We start from the raw sequence: 23253 nt of genomic DNA, 5'->3' as shown, positions 1-23253 counted from the left end.
CACCCTTTAATTTTATATTACACTTTGGTGTTGGGCTGATCCAATCTGTAGCTGTTTTTAACTACCCAGAAGTGATAAAGCTTATTGTTATCTGGGCCAAGTTATGCCAAGGGAAAGGAGTATCGATAGGCCAAAAAAAAAGCTGAGCCCCTTGGAAAACACAGCCTCTCTGGTTTTGACCATTGCAGAGTTATGTTTCTCCCCTCGTTCTTGAGAAATGAGACCTCCATGTTGATCAGTATGGACAGGCATGGCCACCAGGGTGAGTCCTGCAGTGTATCTCCTCCCTGTGACAAGTCCTCCTTGTCCTTGTGCAGAGCCCCTCCAATCATAGGATACCTGCCTTTTGAAGTGCTGGGAACCTCAGGCTATGACTACTACCACATCGATGACCTGGAGCTCCTGGCCAGGTGCCACCAGCACCGTGAGTACCACTGCCCAGCCCAGGCATGGGGGACTTGTGTTCACTCCACTGAGGCCCGGCAGCAGGGCTCTGGGACTCCAGATGTCTCTGCTCATTACCTGGTTTCTTTTTAAGGTGGGGAACTTGGTTTTCTCTGAGATGATCTGGGGGTATGGTGGAGGCCCCTTATCTGCATCTACCCCCATGTCAGGTTTTCACCTGGAATTCACTTGGCCCCAAACCCTAGCACCTTCCCACTATCATCCAGACAGGCGCCCTGTTTAACCCTAATTAAGAAACTAAGGTGATGCAGGGACTTTTTTTTAAGTGATGCATTTCAGAGATAAAATACCGGGTTCTCATAACTGTTCTTTCATCAGCAGATATGTATTGCTCCGTAGGCCGGATACTGAGTAGCCCGGCAGATGGGGGCAATCAGTACCTACTTGCTGTCCCACAGGGCAGGTCTGCTGGGAAAGCCAGCCATGGGTGACTTTGTGGGATGTGGTTGGTGCACTGAAGGGGATGCACACAGCATATTGGGAGACTCAAGAGGACCCTCACAGCTGGGGTTCAGGGAAGGCTCTTAGCCACAGAAGAGGGGAACACATTAGCAAATATATGGGAGATGGGACTTATGATGTGGGCGAGTGAGAATTACAAGCTTGTCCAAGTTCTCACTTAGCAAGTGGCTTCAAGAATGAACCACTTAAAGCTGTATTTTCAGTGCCAACTCTTAACTTTAAACAGGAACACTGACCTGTTGATCCTGATGCATGAATTGACCACTAACATTGTGCTTTAAAAGATGCCTCACCTGTAGTACCCATGAGAACTTTTTTTTTGAGACAGATTCTCGCTCTGTCACTCAGGCTGGAGTACAGTGGTGCAATCTCAGCTCACTGCAAGCTTCGCCTCCCGGGTTCAAGCGATTCTCCCGCCTCAGCCTCCGGAGTAGTTGGGATTACAGGCACATGCCACCACGCCCAGCTAATTTTTTGTATTTTTAGTAGAGATAGGGTTTCACCATGTTGGTCAGGCTGGTCTCAAACTCCTGACTTCAAGTGATCTGCTCACCTCGGCCTCCCAAAATGCTTGGATTACAGGCGTGAGCCACCGTGTCTGGCCAGAACTTTCTCTTCTGTGGAGAGGGAAGGAAGAATAGGCTTGAGTTCCATCTGGATCGGCTGTTAGAATTTAAAGCTAATCATTAAAACTGTAACTCGTTGCTCCTCAAGAGTGTGGTCTAGGACCACACTGCATAGGCATCATGGGAAGGATGTCACACTTGTAGAATCAGGCCTACTCAATCAGGGTGTCTATTTTAACCAGGTCCCCAAGTGAAGAATGACATTCAGCATTTGAAAGGCTTCTCAGTGGCTTGGGCAAGAGGTCCTTGCTCTGTGGAGGCCACGCCCTCAATCTGCTGGGCTTCTCTCCTCTTCAGATAGTCACATTCTCCAAGGCAGTGCCCTTCTGTAGCGTTAGTTTCCTAGTTGAGATTTCTCTTAACCATTTACCTAAAGAGGTGCTAAATTCCAGGCACTATGGCAGTAAAACCCAAATCATTCTTCTTCCTTGAATCCATAGTCCATCTTTCTGCCCTGCCCAGGCTTGATACACCGTCAGCCTCCATTCTGCTCCGGACACCTCTAGAGGAGCCACCCGCAGACATCACGATGGGGGGCTCCAAGCGGCTCTGGGGAAGGAGGAAGCCTGGGGTGGAGGCATCTGTCCTCGACTCTTTATTTGAGAACCGTGTCAGCTGAGCATGAACTGCTGACTGACAGCCACAGAGTCCGTCCAGAGGTTGCTGGCTGGCAGGTCTGTTTTCGGGCCAATTCTGGATGCTCTCCCCTGGGCTCCTGCAGCTCCAAAGACAGCTCTGCCTGCAGTGGGAAGATGAGCAGCAGGCAAACCTGGGCCTCTGTTTCATTAAACCTGCAGTTTGAAAATCCGTCTGCATCTGCCCTTATTTGAGGATCTCTTTAAGCTTCTGAGCATTTGGGAAAGTATATGGATCACTCTTCTACTGTTTCAGAATTCATGACAGTGTACCACGATCCTGATAGTTACTTAAAATACAGGGCAACCGGGGAAACGAGCCATGTTTGGTGCCGTCCTTTTGAAAGCTGATCTTAACAGTAACTCCGGGGGAAAGGATCACTTTTATATTAACATTGGTTATATGCAGAATCCACTTTCTACTCACAGTGATGCAGTTTGGCAAAGGGAAGTCGTGTTGCTACCGGTTTCTGACCAAAGGTCAGCAGTGGATTTGGCTGCAGACTCACTACTACATCACCTACCACCAGTGGAACTCCAAGCCCGAGTTCATCGTGTGCACACACTCGGTGGTCAGGTACCGTGCACGGGCAGGGGTGCGGCTGCGTCCTTGCCACACCTCGGCGGGGTACAGGGTGGCCCCTGATGGCCGAGTCAGATCAGCAGTCACTCAGGTGTTCTCCATTTCGAGGATCAAGCCCAGGCCATCCCCTGCTGTTAACAGCACAATTCCCAGGGCTCAGCTCGCTTCCGGGCACCACTGGCTCTGCCCTCCCAGGGCTGAGACGCCTTTCAAGCTCTCAGTCAGGCCCCTTTGAACGCCTCATGGACTCTCGCAGGCTGCCAGGATATTACTTAGTAAGTGACTGCTTCACTGACCTACTTACATATTTTCCCATCTCCATCCAACCCACAGCCTTCCCTTGTTCCTGCTTTGAGTAGAAAATTTAAATTTTACCTCTAAATAACTCAAACACATATTCCCCTTTATTTTTAATGCTTTAAAAACCCCTGCTGGCAACTGAGGCAGTGTTGGGAAAACAGCCTGGCTGCCAGTGGGCGCAGGTTCCTGGGAGGTCCCCGCTGGCCTCAGGGAGCCCTCCACCCAGGGCGGGTGAGCGGGACTTCAAAGAGACGCAGCGTGGCCAGGGTTTCATAGACGCCGCCTTTGTGGGTCTTTGCTCCCAAGGATGAAGGGGAAAATGGTCCTCTCCCCCACTACAGAAATTTTAAGAACGTAAATTAGTTTTAAGCTGGCCTCCAGAAAAGCCCTGGAGAAGGGCAAAGAAAGAAAAGTTGGAAGGACAGCATGCCTTTTTTTTTTTTTTTTTAAACTTTAAGTTCTAGGATTCACGTACAGAACGTGCAGGTTTGTTACACAGGTATGCATGTGCTTTGGTGGTTCGCCGCACCTGTCAACCCATCATTTAGGTTTTAAACCCCACAAGCATTAGGTATTTGTCGTAATGCTCTCCCTCCCTTTGTCCCCTACCACCCCCACCGCCCACAGGCCCTGGTGTGTGATGTTCCCCTCCCTGTGTCCATGTGTTCTCATTGTTCAACTCCCACTTATGAGTGAGAACATGTGGTGTTTGGTTTTCTGTTCCTGTGTTAGTTTGCTGAGGATGATGGCTTCCAGCTTCATCCATGTCCCTGCAAAGGACATGAACTCATTCTTTTTTATAGCTGCATAATATTCCATAAAATTAGAAAAACCTACTTTAAATTTCATATGCATTTCTTATACAAGTCACTTGCTGCTTGATAATGGATGTTTCGAGAAATGTGTCATTAGGTGATTTTGTCATCATGCAAACATCATAGAGTGTACTGGACACACTAGATGATGTGGTACCTTGGCTATACCGTATAGTGCATTGTTCCTAGGCTACACGCCTGTACAGCATGCTATTGTGCTGAACACTACAGGTAGTCATAGCACAGGTGTAAGTGTGCATCTGAATGCATCTGAACACAGAAAAGGTACAGTAAAAACACGGCGTTCCAGTCTTTGGGAACCACTAATGTCCCATAAGCACATGACTCTATATATGTAACAGACACTATGCACACACACACATACACACACACACCCCATACATACATCAGGTCACCAAACCAGGCATTCTTCCTTAACATGCAGAAGAGGGGAGAAACACTAGTGTTCAGCAGCCAATGACCCTGATCCCACTTGACCACACTTTGTGCCCTCGCTCAGGGACTTGATCTTGGATTCCCAGCCCGCCACTGGGCGTGCAGCAGCAGTGGTGTCTGACTCCACGGCAGCCGCCTGTTGCCACCCAGCCTGGTCCTCTGCCCGAGGGCCCCCTACCCCCAGGGAAGGCTGGGCAGCTCTGACCCCTCGCTCTTTAGGCTGTGCCCTCTACCAGCTCTTCTTCTCCATCCTCCACCTCTCAAATCCTTGGAAGAAACTCTCAGAGAAAGGAGGGAGAGAACAGAGTGAATGAATCAGGTGGCAGGCATTCCGGAGGCCCAGGAGCCACGTCACTTCCCAAGGCCTCTTACCCCGGGGTCTCCACACCCAGGGCAGAGGCACCGCGGGATCACTTAGGCATCACTGTGTTGAGTGGATTTACCCACACTCCTGAAAAGTGGGCCTGTGGGCTCATCTACGGTCTGGATTTGGCTATTCCTGCGTTTGTTTGAGAGGAAACTTTCTGAGAAATGTAACTACTAAAAAAGTTTTGTGTCACTCTTCCATATGCACGGTCCAGACTGAGCAGGTTTTAAGAAAGGCTTCTAATTATTTAAAGGCAGAAGCTTATCCCATAGACGAAAATGGGTTTTTTAAAGACAATTACAATTGGAGATTTCAGGGAAGTAAAAAGAATAGTAAATGAGAGGGGAATAAAGACATCCTGGAAATAAAAAGATTTTGAACGTCATATTGTAAGTCACTCAGGTGGAATTTAAGGCAGAGAACGACGTTCATTCCTTCCAACAAGTCGCAGGCCAGGCTCCTCTGTGTTGACTGTTGTGGGGGGCAAGGGTTACCCAGAGAACCTCGATGTACCTTGCAGTCTGTTCAGGGGGTGTCGTCCCGTCCTGGAATGCCCCATCTCCACCGTGGTCTCTTAATTTTCTGTGCAGTTATGCAGACGTCCGGGTGGAAAGGAGGCAGGAGCTGGCTCTGGAAGACCCGCCATCCGAGGCCCTCCACTCCTCAGCACTAAAGGTATGGCCATCCCCGCTAGACGGATACAGCCAAGGCTGGCTAGGAAGAAAATGCAGCCAACCAGTCTCTGAAACAAGGGCTTATTTTCATCAATGGAAGGACACATCCAAGCTATGCAGGAGGCTGAGGTAGGAGGATCCCTTGAGGCCATCACATGGAGGCTGTGGTGAGCTATGATTGTGCCACCATACTCCAGCCTGGATGACAGAGTAAGACTCTAGCTCAAAAAAAAAAAAAAAGAGCCTGCAGAGCTGGGTTACACACAGCCCCTGGACTCAAAGCATGGCTCGGCGACTTTCCAGCCTTACAAGCATGGCTCCAATGAGTCCACTCGGCATTTCCTCCACAGATAAGACACGGGGGAGTTTCTCCCTCCCCCGCTGGGTTGTGGAGGAATTCCAGAGTCCCTGGTCTTCCTTTGCTTGAGGGCCATGGCACTGCCTCCAGGACCCAGGCACCGCTTCCAGGACCCAGACACCCTCTCCAGGATGCAGGCACCCTATGGGGAGGCTGCCCTCGCACACCATCCCCCCGTCACCTATGCTTTCTATTTCTGTGTTCAGGGCTCTTGGTGAACATCATGCTGGAGCCAGCTCGGGGTCAGGGAGCCCTGCTTTAGAAAGGCATTCCCTCCACAGAGCCCCTTCCGTCCTTCCTTCCACACTGAGCCCTCTGCTCCCCTCTGCCTAGCCAGACGTCTCCTTGTCCCTGCTCCTGGTCCACAGCTCCTGGGAACCTTGGGGACCATCTGCAAGTAGACCAGAGCCCTGTTCCTCAGAGTCCATTCTTAAAGCAGACATAAATGTTGGGAGAAAAGGAAAAAAAGCAAGAAAGGGAGGGAGTGTTGTATTTCATCAAAGTTAAGGAAGCTGTCAGCTGGAAGATCCACATGAATGTTTCTTTTTTTTTCTTTTTTTTTTTGAGACAAAGTCTCGCTTTGTTGCCCCAGCTGGAGCGCAGTGGCGCAGTCTGGATCTCGGCTCACTGCAACCTCCACCTCCTGGATCAAGCAGTTCTCATGCTTTAGTCTCCCAAGTAGCCGGGATTACAGGTGCCCGCCACCACACCCGGCTAATTTTTGTGTCTTTCATAGAGACAGGGTTTCACTGTGTTGGCCAGGCTGGTCTCGAACTCCTGACCTCAAGTGATCTTCCCGCCTCAGCTTCCCACAGGGCTGGGATTGCAGGCGTGAGCCACCGTGCCTGGCCTCCACGTGATTTTTTTCTCCCACTAAGAGAAAAATTGCTGCCAACCAATCTCTGAAACAAGAGTTTCTTTTCATCAAGGGAAGGACACGTCTTAATTTCAGAAGTGTTCAAATGTGAGTGCTGGAGAGGGGAGTACCTCTTAGAACTGGTGAAGCTCAACTTCCAGGGTGCCCAGTGACCCCAAATCCAGAGCCTTGGGCCAGAGGCCGGTGCCACAGCAGTGGTCCAGCCTTGCAGGCTGTCTGTGGTCCAACAGAAGCATCTCTTACTCCTGAAGGGCCAAGTTGGGAGGAAGGCGAAATCACCTTTCAAGATCAGAGAGCAGTGGGTGCCTTGGCAGAGCCTCCCCGGCTGCTGTGTCGTGTGGTGGCGTGTTCCATGGCGATTCATCACCAGCGCGCTGATAGGACGCAGCTGACATTGTTTATGGAAGTGTTTATTACCCAGCCCTGTCACACTATACATTATGTATCATGTCATAGAAGGGAACTCGGCTGCTAATAGGCAGATGTTAGACACACCATACATCATGGCTGAAGAACAGGCGTAGTGTGTATCATCCAGTCAGAAATTTATCATTGAGGTTTCTGATCCTTGGGGAGTCCTGGAGCCCTGTGAAAGAATGTCTTCTCATCAAAATGTGCATATGTAAAGATACAAACACAATCACCGGGCGCGGTGGCTCATGCCTGTAATCCCAGCACATTGGGAGGCTGAGGCGGGGAGATCACAAGGTCAGGAGTTCGAGACCAGCCTGACCAACATGGAGAAACCCCGTCTCCACTAAAAATACAAAAAGTAGCTGGGCGTGGTGGCACGCACCTGTAATCCCAGCTATTCAGGAGGCTGAGGCTGGAGAATCACTTGAACCCTGGAGGCAGAGGTTGCAGTAAGTCAAGATTGCGCCACTGCACTCTAGCCTGGGCAACAGAGTGAGACTCGGTCTCAAAGAAAATAATAATAAAAATACAAACACAATCTTGGGCACTGGGTTAAGAAATCCCTTTAAAGTAAAAGCTCCCACCAGAGCTCCCAAACTATCTGTGATGTTGAACCAGTTTGGTTTTTATAGCTTTGCTGTCACTGTCCAGTGCATTTGTAAAATGCAGATTCCTGTGTGTGGATGTGATGTGCAGAGATGTCAAATGGGCATCCAAGTTCCTCCGTGCTTATTCTCACTTTCTGGACCGACTTCTCTGCTGACTAGGAACACATAATTCACAAAGAGCCGTGGTCCAGGGACCCCGCTCTAAGGAGCCTGGTCAAAGGGAAACTGTAACCAAGCAGCAAGGTCCCCAAATTGTCATTTACCTCAGCACATCCAGCCACATCTGGTATTTCTGTTTTGCACAAAGGCCCGTAGGTCACATGTCAGTCACTTCAGCCCTACTGTAGGCGCACAGCGTCCACCCCCACTGCAGCCGTGACACAAAAGACAAAACAGCCACACAGACGCACGCATGGGATTTCATACCCAAGGCCGTGGGACACAGACCAGCCCGTTGACGTAGCCCAGAGATGCTGGCAGTTCCCATTCTTCTAAGACTGGGTAGGAATGCGGCCCAGGAGGGTAGCCACTGTTTTGTTTTCTTCTTTAGCTTAAAAATTATCCCAACCTTTGTTTTGTTTATTATTATTTTTTTAGACCTTGTCTCACTATGTTGCCCAGGTGCCCAGGCTGGAGTGCAGTGGCATGATCTCAGCTCACTGCAACCTCTGTCTCCAAAGTTCAAGCTGTTCTCCTGCCTCAGCCTCCCAAGTAGCTGGGATTACAGGCGCCCGCCACCACATCCAGCTAATTTTTGTATTTTTAGTAAAGACGGTGTTTCACCATGTTAGCCAGGCTGGTCTCGAACTCCTGACCTCAAATGATCCGCCTGCCTCAGCCTCCCAAAGAGCTGGGATTACAGGCATGAGTCACCGCGCCCAGCCCCAACACAACCCGTTTTCATGTGCCTATAAGAGCCTATAAGCCACAGAGGATGGAAAAACGGTCCCTCAGAGTCAGACTGTCACAGCTGCTTTCTTGTCACACTGTATTTGAGGCAGAGACATCCTGAGAGCCAGGGTCAGTCAGGAGCAAGAGGTTGAAAGACAGGAGACCCCTTGCCCTCACTGGTTCTCCACTCCAGGGGACACTGAGGCTGCAGACAATGAGTAACAGGAGAAAGTGTGGGAAGGACCCAGGAAGGTCCAAAGGCACCTGTCCCACTGGATGAGTTTACAATCCACTGCCAGCAGCAACCTTATTTCTAGAACTCTTTCCCTCTTCTTGGAAAGTCAAGATGCTGGGTGGTGAGGTGACAATGTTGAGGACAAAATTAAATGCAAAGTCAGTTATGAAAATATAAACAATAAAAACCAAAGGCAAGAAAGGGTAATTAACACTGCTTTTCAGCTGCAAGCTTCTCTGGGGCTTTAGGTTACATGTATGTATATACACTACCCAAGCGTCTTTGGAATCGTCCCTAAACAACTATGGTATTTGTCTCAGCAGCTTCTGAGGTTGTCGACATATTTAGAAGTAAAGTCACGCCCAGTGATTCTTTCCTCTGGATGCTGACATGAGGACTGTTCGATGTGTGTGTTTCAGGACAAGGGCTCAAGCCTGGAACCTCGGCAGCACTTTAACACACTCGACGTGGGTACCTCGGGCCTTAATACCAGTCATTCGCCATCAGCGTCCTCAAGAAGTTCCCACAAATCCTCACACACAGCCATGTCAGAACCCACCTGTGAGTGCGAGTCCATGGATGGGGAGTGGGACGGGGGACCCCATCGGACCAGAGGGACAGCCCCACAGAGGGTCCCAGGGCAGTCTGTGCCTCCGACAGAGGTTGCCGTGCAGTTTATACTCCTTTCCTTTCCCAGACTTCCCGCCTTCTGATCACCTCTCCACACTCTGGTGTCCATTCAGTGCCAAGCAAAGACCTTGAGTGGGTGGCGCACAGATCTGATCCCTTGGCTGCTTTTAGTAATACTGGGGAGGCATCTGATCGGGCAGCTCACTGGACCAAGCAGCAGAAATGAAGTTTGGGGAGTGTTTGTGGTTTCTCTCACCTGCTGCCAGGCTGGGCTTCTGTGGTTCACCTCAACCCTGCATGGTGGACTTCCTTTATCAGCGATCCCAACTGAGCTCTTGTGTTAGCACACCACTGTCATGGGTGTCCTCTTCGGATGAGTACATGCTAAGTATGTCTAAGTTAGGAAAGCCATTCATTGCTTTCTTACAGCCACTCCCACCAAGCTGATGGCAGAGGCCAGCACCCCGGCTTTGCCAAGATCAGCCACCCTGCCCCAAGAGTTACCTGTCCCCGGGCTCAGCCAGGCAGCCACCATGCCGGTAAGTGTGTGACCCCAGACTCCTCCACGGGAGTATGCTACAGTGTGGTGGGGGCTGCAGAGCCCCAGGCGAGGTGCTGCGTCTCCCCAGAGGATCCTCTTACTTAGGGATTGAGAGTGTAGGGTGGCAGATGGGGGTGGAAAGTTGAGTAATTTAATTGGCAACTAATTTTAAACATTTGCATGACAAAATTAACATGGATGCATATCCATAGAATACAAAATCCAAGTGAATTTTAAGGGTAAAAGGCAAAACTGCAAACCCAGGGTCATACCGTCATACCCCTAGAGCCCCTGAGGCCACACAGTTAGGATTCTTCTGTTTCAAATCCCCTCTCATGCTGGTGTAAATGTTTGAGCAGCTCAGTGGCAACAAATATACCTCTGCACATATCAGGTGGGACCCGACCCCAACATGTGCCAGATCCTTCCAGAACGTCAGGGGATGCATGGCCCTGAGAAAGCGCACTGGCCATGTGTCAAGTCGCTGGCATGCACCACTCTGGTCATCTATTGCCAGGTAGCAAACTACACCTAACTTAGTGGCCTAAAGCAACCACGTGTATCAAGTTCATGGAGCCTGGGTCAGGAATTCAGAAAGGGCATCATGGGGATGGCACTTCCCTGCTCCTTGGTGTCGGGGGTCTCATGGGCCTAGGCTACAGAACCCTCTCCTCCAGATGGTGTCTGCACATGAATGTCCGGCACCCAGGCTGGGTGGCTGAGAGCTGGGCTCATCCGAGGCCCTCTGTCATCGACTTGCACAGGCCTCTCAAGCCTTAGTCTGCTCCTGGCATGGTGGTGGACTCCAGGTTCCAAGAGGAGACATCTGGAGAGGCAGGCAGGAGCCGTGCAGCCCTCTGTGACCTAGCCATGGAAGTCAACATAGTGTCACCACAGCCATACCTCTTGGTCAAAGCAGTCCCGAGCTCACCCATCGAGAGGAATCTAGACCTCCACTTCTAGACGGGAGAAGTACCCAGGAATTTTAGGGGCCACCTCCAGATAGTTGCCAAGCCCCTCCCACCCACACTTCACTGGCACTTTGGACATGGCGTGAACGTGCCACCTTCCTGCCTGCTGTCTCCGTAAAGGCTTTGCACACCCTGCTTGACAAGCTTGGGCAGTGCGTTTCATTTTCAAGTAGAACATGGCAAAGACCACTTATTTGCTCTCCAGCCACCTCCAGATGCGCTTGCAAGCTGTGCCTGCCATTCTTCCAGACTCTGCTGTCCAGTGTGACTCGCTCTGCCAACAGTAGAGGCCCAGCGTGCTTCCTTCTCCTCCCAGCCGTGCAGGGAAACTGAGCCCAGACCAGCTTCTGGTTCAGCCCTGTGCCTGGGACTTCTCACTGAAACAAGGTCTTCTGGTGACATTTCCTCCCAAGTGCTGTCCTGGGTGACACTTTCCATTTGAGCTGCTTTTTTGGATAGACCCTAGCAACTAGGGGCCGTGTCGGAGTAACTTCAGACGAGTCCTTTCACTGTTCTTTTAAAAAAAACCACTGGCTCGTGAAGCAGAGCGTTTCATTTCTTATTTCTATACGTTGTCTCCCCCACCCACCCGAGTGATCAGGGAACACAGATGTGACTCAGCTCACTTCCCTGGAGTCTCTCAAAACGTTCTGGACAGAGGCTGGTGACATTGCCCCAGTCCTCACTGCCTGGATGAGTTCTTGGACAAACACGCATGGTCTGTCCATCTGCATCAGCACTGAGCAGAAAAGATACGGACGCACAGGCCAGCTCGTGGTAGCAGTCCACGCACATCGTCCTGCTTGATGACACCACTAAGAATTAGTCCATTTGGGAGGAGGGCAACCAAATCCACCCAGGGCGGAGTCCAGCACAGCAGGCAAGGGAAGGGAAATGGAGCTGAGCTACCAGGCTTGGGCGGGTAGCAGCAGCCTGGCAGAGCACACTGTGGTGGGGCGGGAGCCTGCACCGGTTGTGCGGGGGCTCTGCCCGTGTGCCCTGCATGGGAAGCAGTGCAGCCAGGGAACAGACACCTATACTTTCTAGAAGTCTTGACTTTCAGCTGTTCACCCCAGTGTGGAACGCAGAGAACCCACTGGACCAAGAGACCGCATCCCTGTCTCCTGGAACGGCAGAAGCAGTGGTAACAAAGTCCCTTTCTCTCCCACAGGCCCCTCTGCCTTCCCCATCGTCCTGCGACCTCACACAGCAGCTCCTGCCTCAGACCGTTCTCCAGAGCACACCCGCTCCCATGGCACAGGTGAGTCTGGGACCCAGGGCAGGGCAGCCACTCTCAAGCCAGCAGCCCGCAGTGTGCTGTGCTGACGGTCTTGTATACTTGGGTACCAACCAAGGCCCTGACGTGGGGGAATGTCCCTCCTGATGTGCATGTGGCGTGTGTCCATCCCTGAGGTTCCCCCCACACCCACCCTCTCGTCTCCAAGTTCTTCTTTCCGGTGTCTGGGTTTTTCTTTTTTTAAATTTCAATAGTTTGGGGGGAACAGGTGGTGTTTGGTTATATGGATAAGTTCCTTAGGGGTGATTTCTGAGATTTTGTGTACCTGTCACCCGAGTAGTGTACACTGCACCCAATATGTAGTCCTTTATGCCTCACGCCCCTCACCCTTCCTCCCACCAGCCCCAAAGTCCAGTATTTCATTCTTACGCCTTTGTAGCCTCATAGTTTAGCTCCCACTTAGAAGTGAAAACATATGATATTTGGTTTTCCATTCCTGAGTTGCTTCACTTAGAAGAATGACCTCCAGCTCCATCCAAGCTGCTGCAAAAGTCCAGGGTTTGTCTTTTTAATTCTTTTAACAGTCTCTGTTCACCTCTTCGCCACTTTTCCACATTCCTCTTGTTCTTTACGACTCCAAATTGGCCATGGTATTTTAGAAAAGGTCTGAATTGGGCTGCATGTCACAGAAAGACTGAAAGGATCTAAAACCCGTGAGTCCAGCACTATAAATATCACATTTGTTTAAAAAAAGAAAGAAAAGAAAGGGATTACGGCTTTGCTGAGTAATTCCATCCTTGTTTCAACAACATTCGGTGAGTTACTATTTGGGTCAGTCAGTGAGCGAGGTGTTAGGGATGTAAAGATGTAAGTCAGCCCTTGCTTTTAGTACTCAGAACTAAAGGGAGAGACAGGCATGTAAACAGAGACGCCGCCGTGGCAGGGCATGCGTTTTTATAGAACCACGAAGGAAATATTCTGCCCAGGGAAGTCTGACGTGGCTTCCTGGAGGAGGTGACGCTTGAGTTGGCCTTGAAAGGTGGGTAGGAGGTTGCCAGATGGTGCGGCAGGGGGACAGCAGGGATGTACTTCAGCAGGGAGTAATGAACACGGGGAGTGACAAACCGTGCCCAGGCCTGAGCTCTGACTTCAGTTCCCTCATAGGAGACTTAGCTCTGCCCAGACCATGGCCACAAGCTAGAGCTGCGTCCCAGATGGCGGTTCAGCAGCAGGTGCCCCTCTCTGTCTTGGCACACATCTGTCACCACTGATGAAAACTATTTTGGAACATATGCCCTCTTAGTGGGGCTCTCTCATGCGTTCCTAGAGTAAGACACATGCTGAGGTGTGCTGCGTGCTAGAGTGAGGCTTGAGGAGTGGCGTAAAAGCTGCCCTTCCGGAACCTACTCATTCATACTGCCTATATTCACCCTCATTAGGCCAAAAAAAAAAAAAAAGAGCCCTGAATAATGTTTTTCTCTTTAAATGTCCAAGACATATTTGGTATGAAATTAGTAACTTTTTAATCCAAAGTGGGCATAACATGAAGATGTCTTTACTTCTGGGTCTTGCATTATAAAGAATGTCTGTGTTTATAAGACACAAGGGGGTGGTGCAGTCCCTTTTGGAATTCTGATTTTTCATCTATTGAACTTCTTAGTCTGCCATATGTACTATATTTAATCATAACTATATTCTTTTTATTTATTTATTTATTTATTTATTTATTTATTTTTGAGACGGAGTTTCACTCTTGTCGCCCAGGCTGGAGTACAATGGCAGCATCTTGGCTCACTGCAACCTCCGCCTCCTGGGTTCCAGCGATTCTCCTGCCTCAGCCTCCCAAGTAGCTGGGAATTACAGGAATGCGCCACCACGCCTGGCTAATTTTGTATTTTTTGTAGAGACGGGGTTTCACCATGTTGGCCAGGCTGCTCTTGAATTCCTGACCTCAGGTGATCCGCCCACCTCGGCCTCCCAAAGTGCTGGGATGACAGGCGTGCGCCACAGCACCCAGCCAGTAACTGTATTCTTTAAGACATCCCTGCGTAATACTGACTTTCCAAGTCACACAGTTCTTCCCATACCCACTGCGTGTGGAACAATGAGATTCTGGGGTTTTTCCTCTCACTCCCCTCACCCTTCAGGGAAAGGAGGGAAAAAATGAAATCCAAAATCTGAGGAGTGGTTATCTGGGTCACTGGTGGTTTTCCAAAAAGCCTCTTTCTTCATACTGTGGTTCTAAAATGTCTTTAAATTAGAGTAGATCTCTTTATCAAAAACATCACCATCAAGAAGGTAAGGAGGGCCCCGTGATGGGGTGTCTGGCAGGCCTTGAAAAAATCAGAATAACGTGAGAGGCAGCTACCACCTCCTAACGCAGCCCGTCGCCGCTCCCTTTCCAAGCCAGCTCGGCCCCCATGAGCCGCCTCCACTGCAGGTTGAAGGGGCAACCCTGAGTTTCCCAACTTTGTAGAACCTGCCAGAGAAGCTTTTGGGTTTCGTTAAATACTTGCAATCGCTCGTTTGCTTTCTCCATCGAATTCTCTCTCAAAATCCTCGCAGAGTGGTCTAATTAGTCACAATCTGACTGGGATTTTTGTGAGTCTGGGATAGCGCAGGTATTTTTTTTAATTTTTATATATATATATATATTTTTTTTTTCACTCTATTACCCAGGCTGGAGTGCAGTGGTGCAATCTTGGCTCACTGCAATCTCCGCATCCCGGGTTCAAGCGATTCTCCTACCTCAGCCTCCTGAGTAGCTGGGATTACAGGTGCCCGCCACCACGCCTGGCTAATTTGTGTATTTTTTAGTAGAGATGGGGTTTCGCCATGTTGGCCAGGCTGGTCTCAAACTCCTGACCTCAGGTGATCCGCCCACCTCGGACTCTCAAAATGCTGGGATTACTGGCGTGAGTCACCACCCCCGGCCCAGTGCAGGTATTTTTAAATGCATGGGTAGCAACAGAACCTTCCTTTTAAAGGAAGTCTGAGGTCAAAGCTGCTCTGGTCAAGGTGGGAGTGTCTTGTGGGCAAAACTCGTTGGCCGCGCTTAGCTCCTAAGACTTGGGATTTGCATGTTGGTGCTGCCACCATCTCGCTGTGTGACTTCCAGCAGGGTGCAGCCTCCTGCGGTGGCATGTGAAGAAGTGTAACACACATACCTCTACTTGCCTGGGGCAGCAGCTGGCACCTGAGGGTCTCTGCAAATGTCAGCACCTGCTATTCTTATTCTTGTTGGTTCTTTTTATTATGATTTCGCTGCCTCAGGAGCTATGCTTTCAGTTATTTCATCCTATCTGTTCTCAACTTCCTGGTCTCCTTGCTTCTCTGTGTCTGGGAGGTCAAAGGGCAGAGGAAAAGAGAGAGGCCCTGGGGGCATTTGCAAAAGACAGTGGGCAGGAAACAGACTAGGGAGACTGGTGGGCTAGAGATTGAGGGAGTGGAGGCTAAGTCATGGTGAAAAGGGAGAGAGAGAAAAACAAAATGAATCTAGCAAACTCATTCGCCTCAACATACAGGAGTCACAGCCCCAGAGAGCCCAGAGCAGGGGCTGCAGGCCCCTCCTGCCATCCCTCCCAGTGTTTCCTGCAAGCAGAGAAGCCTGTGTTGAGGGAGACGGGACAGGAGGCAGAGACCACCTGCAAGTTTCGTAAGGCCAGCCTCCTTTCCCAGAAAGGATTAAGGGTCCAAAGGAAGGGGAGGCCCAGAACAATCCCCCTGTCTTTACCTCAAGGTCACACTGGAGAGGGGGACCCTCGGAGTAAAGAGCGGGGGATTGTTTTGTTCTTTTTTCACACAGATTTCAGAAATGTGCATAGTAGCAAGTAAGCCTGGAGTGGGGAGGGTGAGGGGAATAAGTCCTTTATGATCCCAGGCTGGTTTGGAGAGAGCCAGGATCAGATTTAGGATAATGACCAGACCCAAAAATGCCTGTGAAGCTGTCACATACAAACTGCTATGCCCTAAATGAGGGGGACAAGGGACTCTCTGATGCCCTGCTTTTGACATTCATCTCCAAAACCATTTGTTCATCTCTCCAAATTTGGAATATCAGTTTGTAAACATTGCTTACAAAATCCTGCCCCGATTCTATGGCCCTCCAAGACTGTAGGGCAGTAAGTCAGGTCTGCAGATTCAGGCGGGCCTGCTGTCATAGCCAGCCTGAGAAAGACTGGCACAGGGGCCCCGGGGATGTCCAGACCTCATCTGCAGCCCCTGTTCACTGCCCAGGACCCAGCCACGGGCTCCTTAGGGACGCTGGGAAAGACGGCTAAGGGACGGAAATGAAGTGTACAGACTGAGCAGCAGCAAGATCTGCCTGCAAGGCTGAAATAACTCTTTCATCTGGTTATGTTTTTCGGCTCCACCTTGAAGTTTTCGGCACAGTTCAGCATGTTCCAGACCATCAAAGACCAGCTAGAGCAGCGGACACGGATCCTGCAGGCCAATATCCGGTGGCAACAGGAAGAGCTCCACAAGATCCAGGAGCAGCTCTGCCTGGTCCAGGACTCCAACGTCCAGGTGATCCCCTTCCCGGACTGGCCTCTGTCCCTGCTGCCGCATGGGGAGGGGTCCTGCCACCATTTCCAGGCAGCCAGGACTTCCTCCCAAGCCCTGTGCACTGCCCTGCCAAGCCCCCATTTGCTTATGAAAGCATACTGCAGTCTCCGCAAAGGACAAGGAACAAATCCCGGTCCTCATCCCTGCCTCCAGCCCACACCCCTGATGTCGTCTTCCCTCGCCCCTCACTCTGGCAGGCACATGTACTCGCTGCCTCCACCTGCATTTGCACTTGTGCACTTGGCGCTGGTCTGCCCTGCATGGATGCCTGCCTCGGTCCTGGGTAGCACCTCCCTGCGCCTCTGTAACTTTGCTTTCCTAGCTCCCAGCCCAGGCTGCCATCAGGAGGAGATGGAAGCAGCTCTGCTGTTTCTCATCCAACGCAGGCATCCAGGGAGATGTGGGAGACGATGATATCCACATCACAGCCTACTGGAGACTGCACAGGGAGCTGGGTGGCACCCCATTTGTGGTGTGCCAGCAGGGAGGCTCCGCAAGCCCCAGCAGCAGCAGCTCTCACTGTGACCCCCAGATACTAGAATTGTTTGGAGAGGTCTATGTTTTGGTTTTGGTTTTGTTTTGGAGGAAAATCTTTTTATATTGGATCTCTTTTAATAATATATAATGTTTTACTTATATTAGTCCAGGACTGTGTATCTTCAGAAGTGCCTGATTCTGACCCAGCCTTTGATTGTAAATGTAACTCTAGCTAACCTTGGCGTCCGCCCTGAGACCACTAAGCATTTGGAGACCCTTAGAAGGGACAGAAAGAAGCAGAAATAACATCTCTGCCGGAGCACTGTCCCTGTTGCTTCCTCCATCACCCATGTACGCAGACCCTCCCCTGGCCACACAGCTCTTGAAGTGCAGCCACACCTACCGCAGGAGACAGGCAGGTTCTGTCGGGGCCCAGCGCGGTGAGCCAGGGCACGCTGAGATGAACACGCAGCGGTGCAGGTGTCTGGGGGCTTAGGGAGATGCTCATTTGGCTGTCCTGCCTTGCTGAGGTCCCAGCAGCTCCACCTGGCCCTCAGGGGCACTCATGGTGGCTTTCTAGAGGCTCACTGTCCCTCCCCTTCCTGCCCCTGCACAGGCCTCTCAGAGGTGGCTGCCCACCTTAAAGAGAAGAGCCCTGCCCTGGACAGGCCACCTGCCCGTCCGCTCCCCTCAAGACGTGGTGTGTGCGCCTTGAGCAGGCTTCACACAGACAGCCTGGGCCATGCCAGAGCCCTGCTGCTCTCCCACCTCCTCGGTGCACCCTTACATTGACCAGGAAAAGGCTCAGCCTTCTCATGAAAAGAAATGGAGTCACCAAGCTGCCGTTCCACCTTTTACCAGAATAGGTAAAAAGTGGCTTTTTCCTTACGCCTTCCCAGCTGGAATATTTTTCTCACTGATCCAGGGCCTGACTGGGAGCCCAACGCTTGCCTGACTCCAATTACTTTAATGGAATTTTTACACTAACAGGAAGGGGGAAATCGAGCCAGAAACTGCTAAAATTGAGGTAGGCGTATGAACATCCCCCTCAGTGCCTGGAGTTTTTCTACTTCCTGCCTTTTCAACATTAAGGCTGAATTTTAAAATAACAGGCAGCAAAGTTACTGCTTTCACTCCTGTTATAACAAAGTATTTTTCCTCCTTGTGACCCATGCCTTTGGTTAACCCCCAAGTACCTACGCCAGAGTGCACCGAGGGATGTTCTGAGCGGCCGGCGTGGGAATCGCGCCCTCCGGTGCCTTCCTGCGCTGGGTTCATTCCTGAGGCCTTATCTTTGCAGTGGAATTTTCCAGAGATCATGGAAATCCACACAGATAGTCAAGACAGAGGACGTTTCCTCAAGCAGTCTGCCTTGTTTTTTTGTAAGACTTAAAGAAATATGTTCCAAAGTGTGATATTTGTTTTTTTTTTTAAACTACACTGTGCGATTCAAGCGTGAAGAATAAGCAACTACAAATGACTCCAGCCCACCCCCAAAAGTAGAGGGATAGATAAGAATGACAAAACACAGATGATTTTTGAAACCTAATGATGACGCCAAGGTTTCATTATATCACTTGTCTATTTCGTATACTTCTCAAATGTACTGTAATGACAAGTATTTGTAGAAATAGCAGATAACACTAATGAAAAATCATCTGTGAGTGTAGGATTGGTTTGTTCTTGAAAACTAGAAGTTGTTGGTTTGTTCTCTCCCACAACTTTTCCCACTTGGAGAACTTTTTTTTTTTTTTTTTTTTCACGTTTTCCATAAAGTTGACCTCAGAGCCCTTTTAAGACGCCATCTCCTTAAGCCATAAAATTCTACTTTATTGTTGATAAACAGATATTTTATCAACTTTATTGCTGATAATCCTTTCTGGGGAAGGAGGCTGGCCTTATAGAAGTATGGTGCCCAGCAGCAAACCAGGTACCAGTTCCCCGCACAGTGGCCTTTATCCCAACCTCAGTGGACTTGTGATGCTTTTACTTCATTGCTTCAAAACTTTCATCGAGGCTATATGTGCCTGTGATGCTTACTTTTTTTTTTTTTTTTTCAAAAAAACGTTGGGTTATGAGGAAGAAGTCCTGTAGGGCTGTTGGTGTTTGCACCTGGATGGGGTCATGAATGGGCTACATGGAGGAGCTGTTGTGCTGAAAGGCCCATCGGCCCCCTCCAAGGCTGCCTCTTGCTCTTTTTGAGAGCATGTGCGCCCTCTGCTGGCTGCTCAGAGGAATACCTAGAAGGGCACCTGTAGCAATGGCAAATGATATGTTCCTCAACTGGTTCATCCATCCATCTATCCATCCTTCCTTCCATCCATCCAGCCATCATCTATCCATCCTCCTATCCATCCTCCCTTCCATCCAGCCATCATCTATCCATCCTTCCCTCCAGCCACCATCCGTCCATCCTTCCATCCATCCATCCTTCCTTCCATCCAGCCACCATCTGTCCGTCCTTCCATCCTTCCTTCCATCCAGCCACCATCTGTCCATCCTTTCTTTCAGCCACGCTCCCTTCTATCCATCCTTCTGCCCACCCTTTCTTCCTTCAATCCATCTTTTAATCTATCCATCCATCCGACACCCTTTATTTACCAGGCATGTGGTTAAGCACTGTGAGGATACAGAAAGATAAACAGGACAGGGTTTCTACTGTCAGAGGATATGCATTGATGGGACAGAGTAGCACCCCTGTCTGTTACAGTCTGTTACATAAATAACACTAGCAGACATAGTTTGCCCTTCTCTGAGTGAAAGTGCTCTTCATATGTTTATTCATTCATACATGCATTTATTCCGTTCATTCATTTATCAAACAGTTTTTATATGCCCAAAAAGGCAAAGGAGGAAAAAGTTCCTTTTTTCATTTTGAATGTTAGTATCTGACATTCATTCAGTACTTACTATGTCTCAGGTTATTTATATGCATTAACTTCATTTAGTCCTTAATAAGATATGTGCTCTTAATGTCACTATTTTACTAATGAGGAAACTAAGGCTTTGAAAAGTTATTAAAATTGCCCAAGGCCATACTGCTAGTAAATGGTAGGGTGGGAATTTGAGCTAAGGTAGGTCTGCTTTAAGGTAAATTATACTGCCTGTCATCAGTAAAGGCTGAATTTATTCAAAATCTAATCAAAAGGTAAATTGTATCCTACCAGAAAAACGCATGGTAATTGGGTTTGACTACTAGGTTTTTGCTGAAGTGATGAAGTATATGTTCCCCTATGTGCTATAAACAAGTCTTGTTTTAATAGGGAGCTGGGACTGCATGAAACGTGAATCCTCAAAATGTGTAAAATGATGGATACCCAGAAAATTTTTCTTAATTTCTAAAGTGACGAGGAGTCCTCATTTCAAAACTGCAGGCTTCTCTGTGGTGGGTGGGGCATGAGAGGAGTTTGGGGAGGTCCCGTGGGATGGAGAAAGATCAGAACCCAGCCCCAGCTTAGCCATCTGCCCATCTCGGGCCTCTGGTAAGTGGCTCGACCCCACCCATGAAGCAGACGCGTGAGCGAACTGATCCATGAGTCTCCCCAGCACGCCTGCAGGGTGGGATCCTCGCCTGCCTCTCCACACCTGCGCTGACACTCAGCAGATGTCAGCCTGTCGGTCCTGTACTGCATATGAGGTGGGACCGCACTGAGTACAGGAATGGGGTGAAAAACATCAGAGGCTGGGAGCCAGAGAGCCTTCCCCCTAAAGAACTGCAAGCTAAGGGCCTGATGGACTGGAACAGCACATGTTGAGAATCATGACAGACACAATGCCATCTGATGTTTTTAATACCCAAGAGGTATTTTTGTTTAAAAAGCCAGTTTCAGGTCTTTCGTTAAATTATTATTAAAATTACAAAAGCTGTCTTTCTTAAAACTTTGGAGTCCACTGACAGATTCTGTTTTATTCATGAATGTACTAATTTGGTCTAAAAAGAGCAATGCTTTCACTAGATTTTTATTTATGTTCAATGAGTTGATAAGTTGATTGTGAATAATCAACATTATCTACCAAAGCTATTCATTTACACATTTAGTTTATCTGAATCTTTCAAACATTTTATGTAGCTAACAAGGCAGACTTACAAACCTAAGAAGTAAAATCTTTCTAAGCACCTAAACAACTGTTTTACTTTTATTTATTTATTCATTTTTTGAGACAGAGTCTCTCTCTGTCACCCAGGCTGGAGGCGCAATCTCGGCTCACTGCAACCTCCGCCTGCCAGATTCAAGCGATTCTCCTGCCTCAGCCTCCTGAATAACTGGGATTACAGGCATGCACCCCCACGCCCGGCTAATTTTTGTATTTTTAGTAGAGATGGGGTTTCACCATTGGCCAGGCTGGTCTCAAGCTCCTGGCCTCAAGTGATCTGCCCGCCTTGGCCTCCAAAAATGCTGTAATACAGGCGTGAGCCACAGTGCCTGGCGTAAACAACTGTTTTAAATCAAATACACCAAACTTATTTGAACTAAATCGGGATTCTCAATAACACCCCAAATTCTCTTAAATCTTTCAAATTAAAACCGCCAAGCTAATATACCGTGGACTTTTAAATGTCTCTGAGACATCTTAGGTAACAAAACACAGAGATGATCATGATGATTATAAAACTTGAACATAGTATTAAAGTGCACGGACTTGATGTTATGCGATCATATCCATGCTTATTGGCCTGCCTGGGAATGTGGTCCCTTAATTAATGAGAGAGATCTGCCATCTCAGCTGAGAGCACTGGGTGGAAGATTCTCAACAGCAGCGTGGGTACAGACACTAGTCACTAGTCAGAGATTGAAGGGCAAATACAAAGCCTGGTCATACTGCAGGGGCAATGCGGCCCAGGCCACAGGGGAGCCATCCCCTGCCCCTATTATCATGATGCAATGTTATCATTACTGCATCATGCATTCCACTCACCAGGTATCGCTCCCTTCTAGTAAGAAGCTGGTAAGCCAACCTAGACTCTAAACAAGTACATCACATTATTTAGAGAACATCTGGGTCTAAACAGCTTTCACACTCTTAGGCCTCAGTCACTTGCCTGTAACCTTCATGAAGGCAGAGAGTGTCTCCAGCCCCTGGCTCTGTGGCCAGTGCCTTGCACTGAGCTTGGGGCATCACAGGTGCTTCATGTTCACCAGTGGAGTAAATGAACTATTTCTAGGCAGCTCAGAGCAAGAAAGTTCTTACTGGGCACAGGGAATGCAAAGAAGGTGCACACTGGTGAGGTACCCATGACCCCTACTTCATCAGCATTTCTGTTCTCCCAGATGTTCCTGCAGCAGCCAGCTGTATCCCTGAGCTTCAGTAGCACCCAGCGACCCGAGGCTCAGCAGCAGCTACAGCAAAGGTCAGCCGCAGTGACTCAGCCCCAGCTCGGGACGGGCCCCCAACTTCCAGGGCAGATCTCCTCTGCCCAGGTCACAAGCCAGCACCTGCTCAGAGAATCAAGTGTGATATCAACCCAGGTAAATGTGCCCTTGCCAGCTTCACTCGTTGCCTCTAGAGCAGACACCCTCTTGCAGTTTGGGACATACTTGATTGCTGCAGCCTGCGTGAACTGAGGCCTGCTGCCCTGTTCCCTCATGGACTGTGGGTAGATTTGGGAGTGAGCTGCCTTCTCCTTCTTCTGTTAAAGTCACTTTGAAACCCCAAGTTGTATTGGCTTCCTTCTGTGTCTTATAAACGCCCACCTCAGTCCCTTGCTCTTGTGCTTAAAGATATCATTCAGCTGAAACGTTCCCCTTTGATGCTGACTTAGGGTTGGAGGCAGATATGGCCATCCCAGAGAGCCACTGGCAGCTGAATGTCCCAACACTCAACGTCCACAGTCCTCGCCATCTACTCTGGTGTTAACCATTACCCATGTGAGCAGCCACTGCTGTTCACTGTCCCTTGTCCCAGGCACCCCCTGCTCCTCCAGGTGCCCCCTGCTCCTGCAGCTCCTACTGCTCCCTCTAGGCCTCCCTGCTCCTCCAGGCCTCCCACTGCTCCCTCTAGGCCTCCCTGCCCCTCCAGGCCTCCCTGCTCCTCCAGGCGCCCCTTGATCCTCCAGGCATCCCCTG

The 23253-nt window shown here is 49.6% G+C and overlaps 1 protein-coding gene across 1 annotated transcript in view; it reads left to right on the top strand.

The window, feature by feature from the left end:
- NPAS2 (neuronal PAS domain protein 2) overlaps nt 1-23253 on the top strand; it is a 188267-nt gene that overhangs the window by 155368 nt on the left and 9646 nt on the right. The window contains exons 10-17 of the mRNA XM_011969592.1: nt 318-424; nt 2618-2765; nt 5300-5384; nt 9186-9327; nt 9826-9935; nt 12080-12169; nt 16526-16672; nt 22459-22656. Of these exons, the coding sequence (XP_011824982.1) occupies nt 318-424; nt 2618-2765; nt 5300-5384; nt 9186-9327; nt 9826-9935; nt 12080-12169; nt 16526-16672; nt 22459-22656 (1027 nt within the window). The remainder of the gene's footprint in view (nt 1-317; nt 425-2617; nt 2766-5299; nt 5385-9185; nt 9328-9825; nt 9936-12079; nt 12170-16525; nt 16673-22458; nt 22657-23253) is intronic.

Source organism: Mandrillus leucophaeus, unplaced genomic scaffold, assembly GCF_000951045.1.
Source record: "Mandrillus leucophaeus isolate KB7577 unplaced genomic scaffold, Mleu.le_1.0 Scaffold9, whole genome shotgun sequence".
Taxonomy (NCBI): domain Eukaryota; kingdom Metazoa; phylum Chordata; class Mammalia; order Primates; family Cercopithecidae; genus Mandrillus; species Mandrillus leucophaeus.
This window is presented reverse-complemented; position numbering and strand designations above follow the sequence as displayed.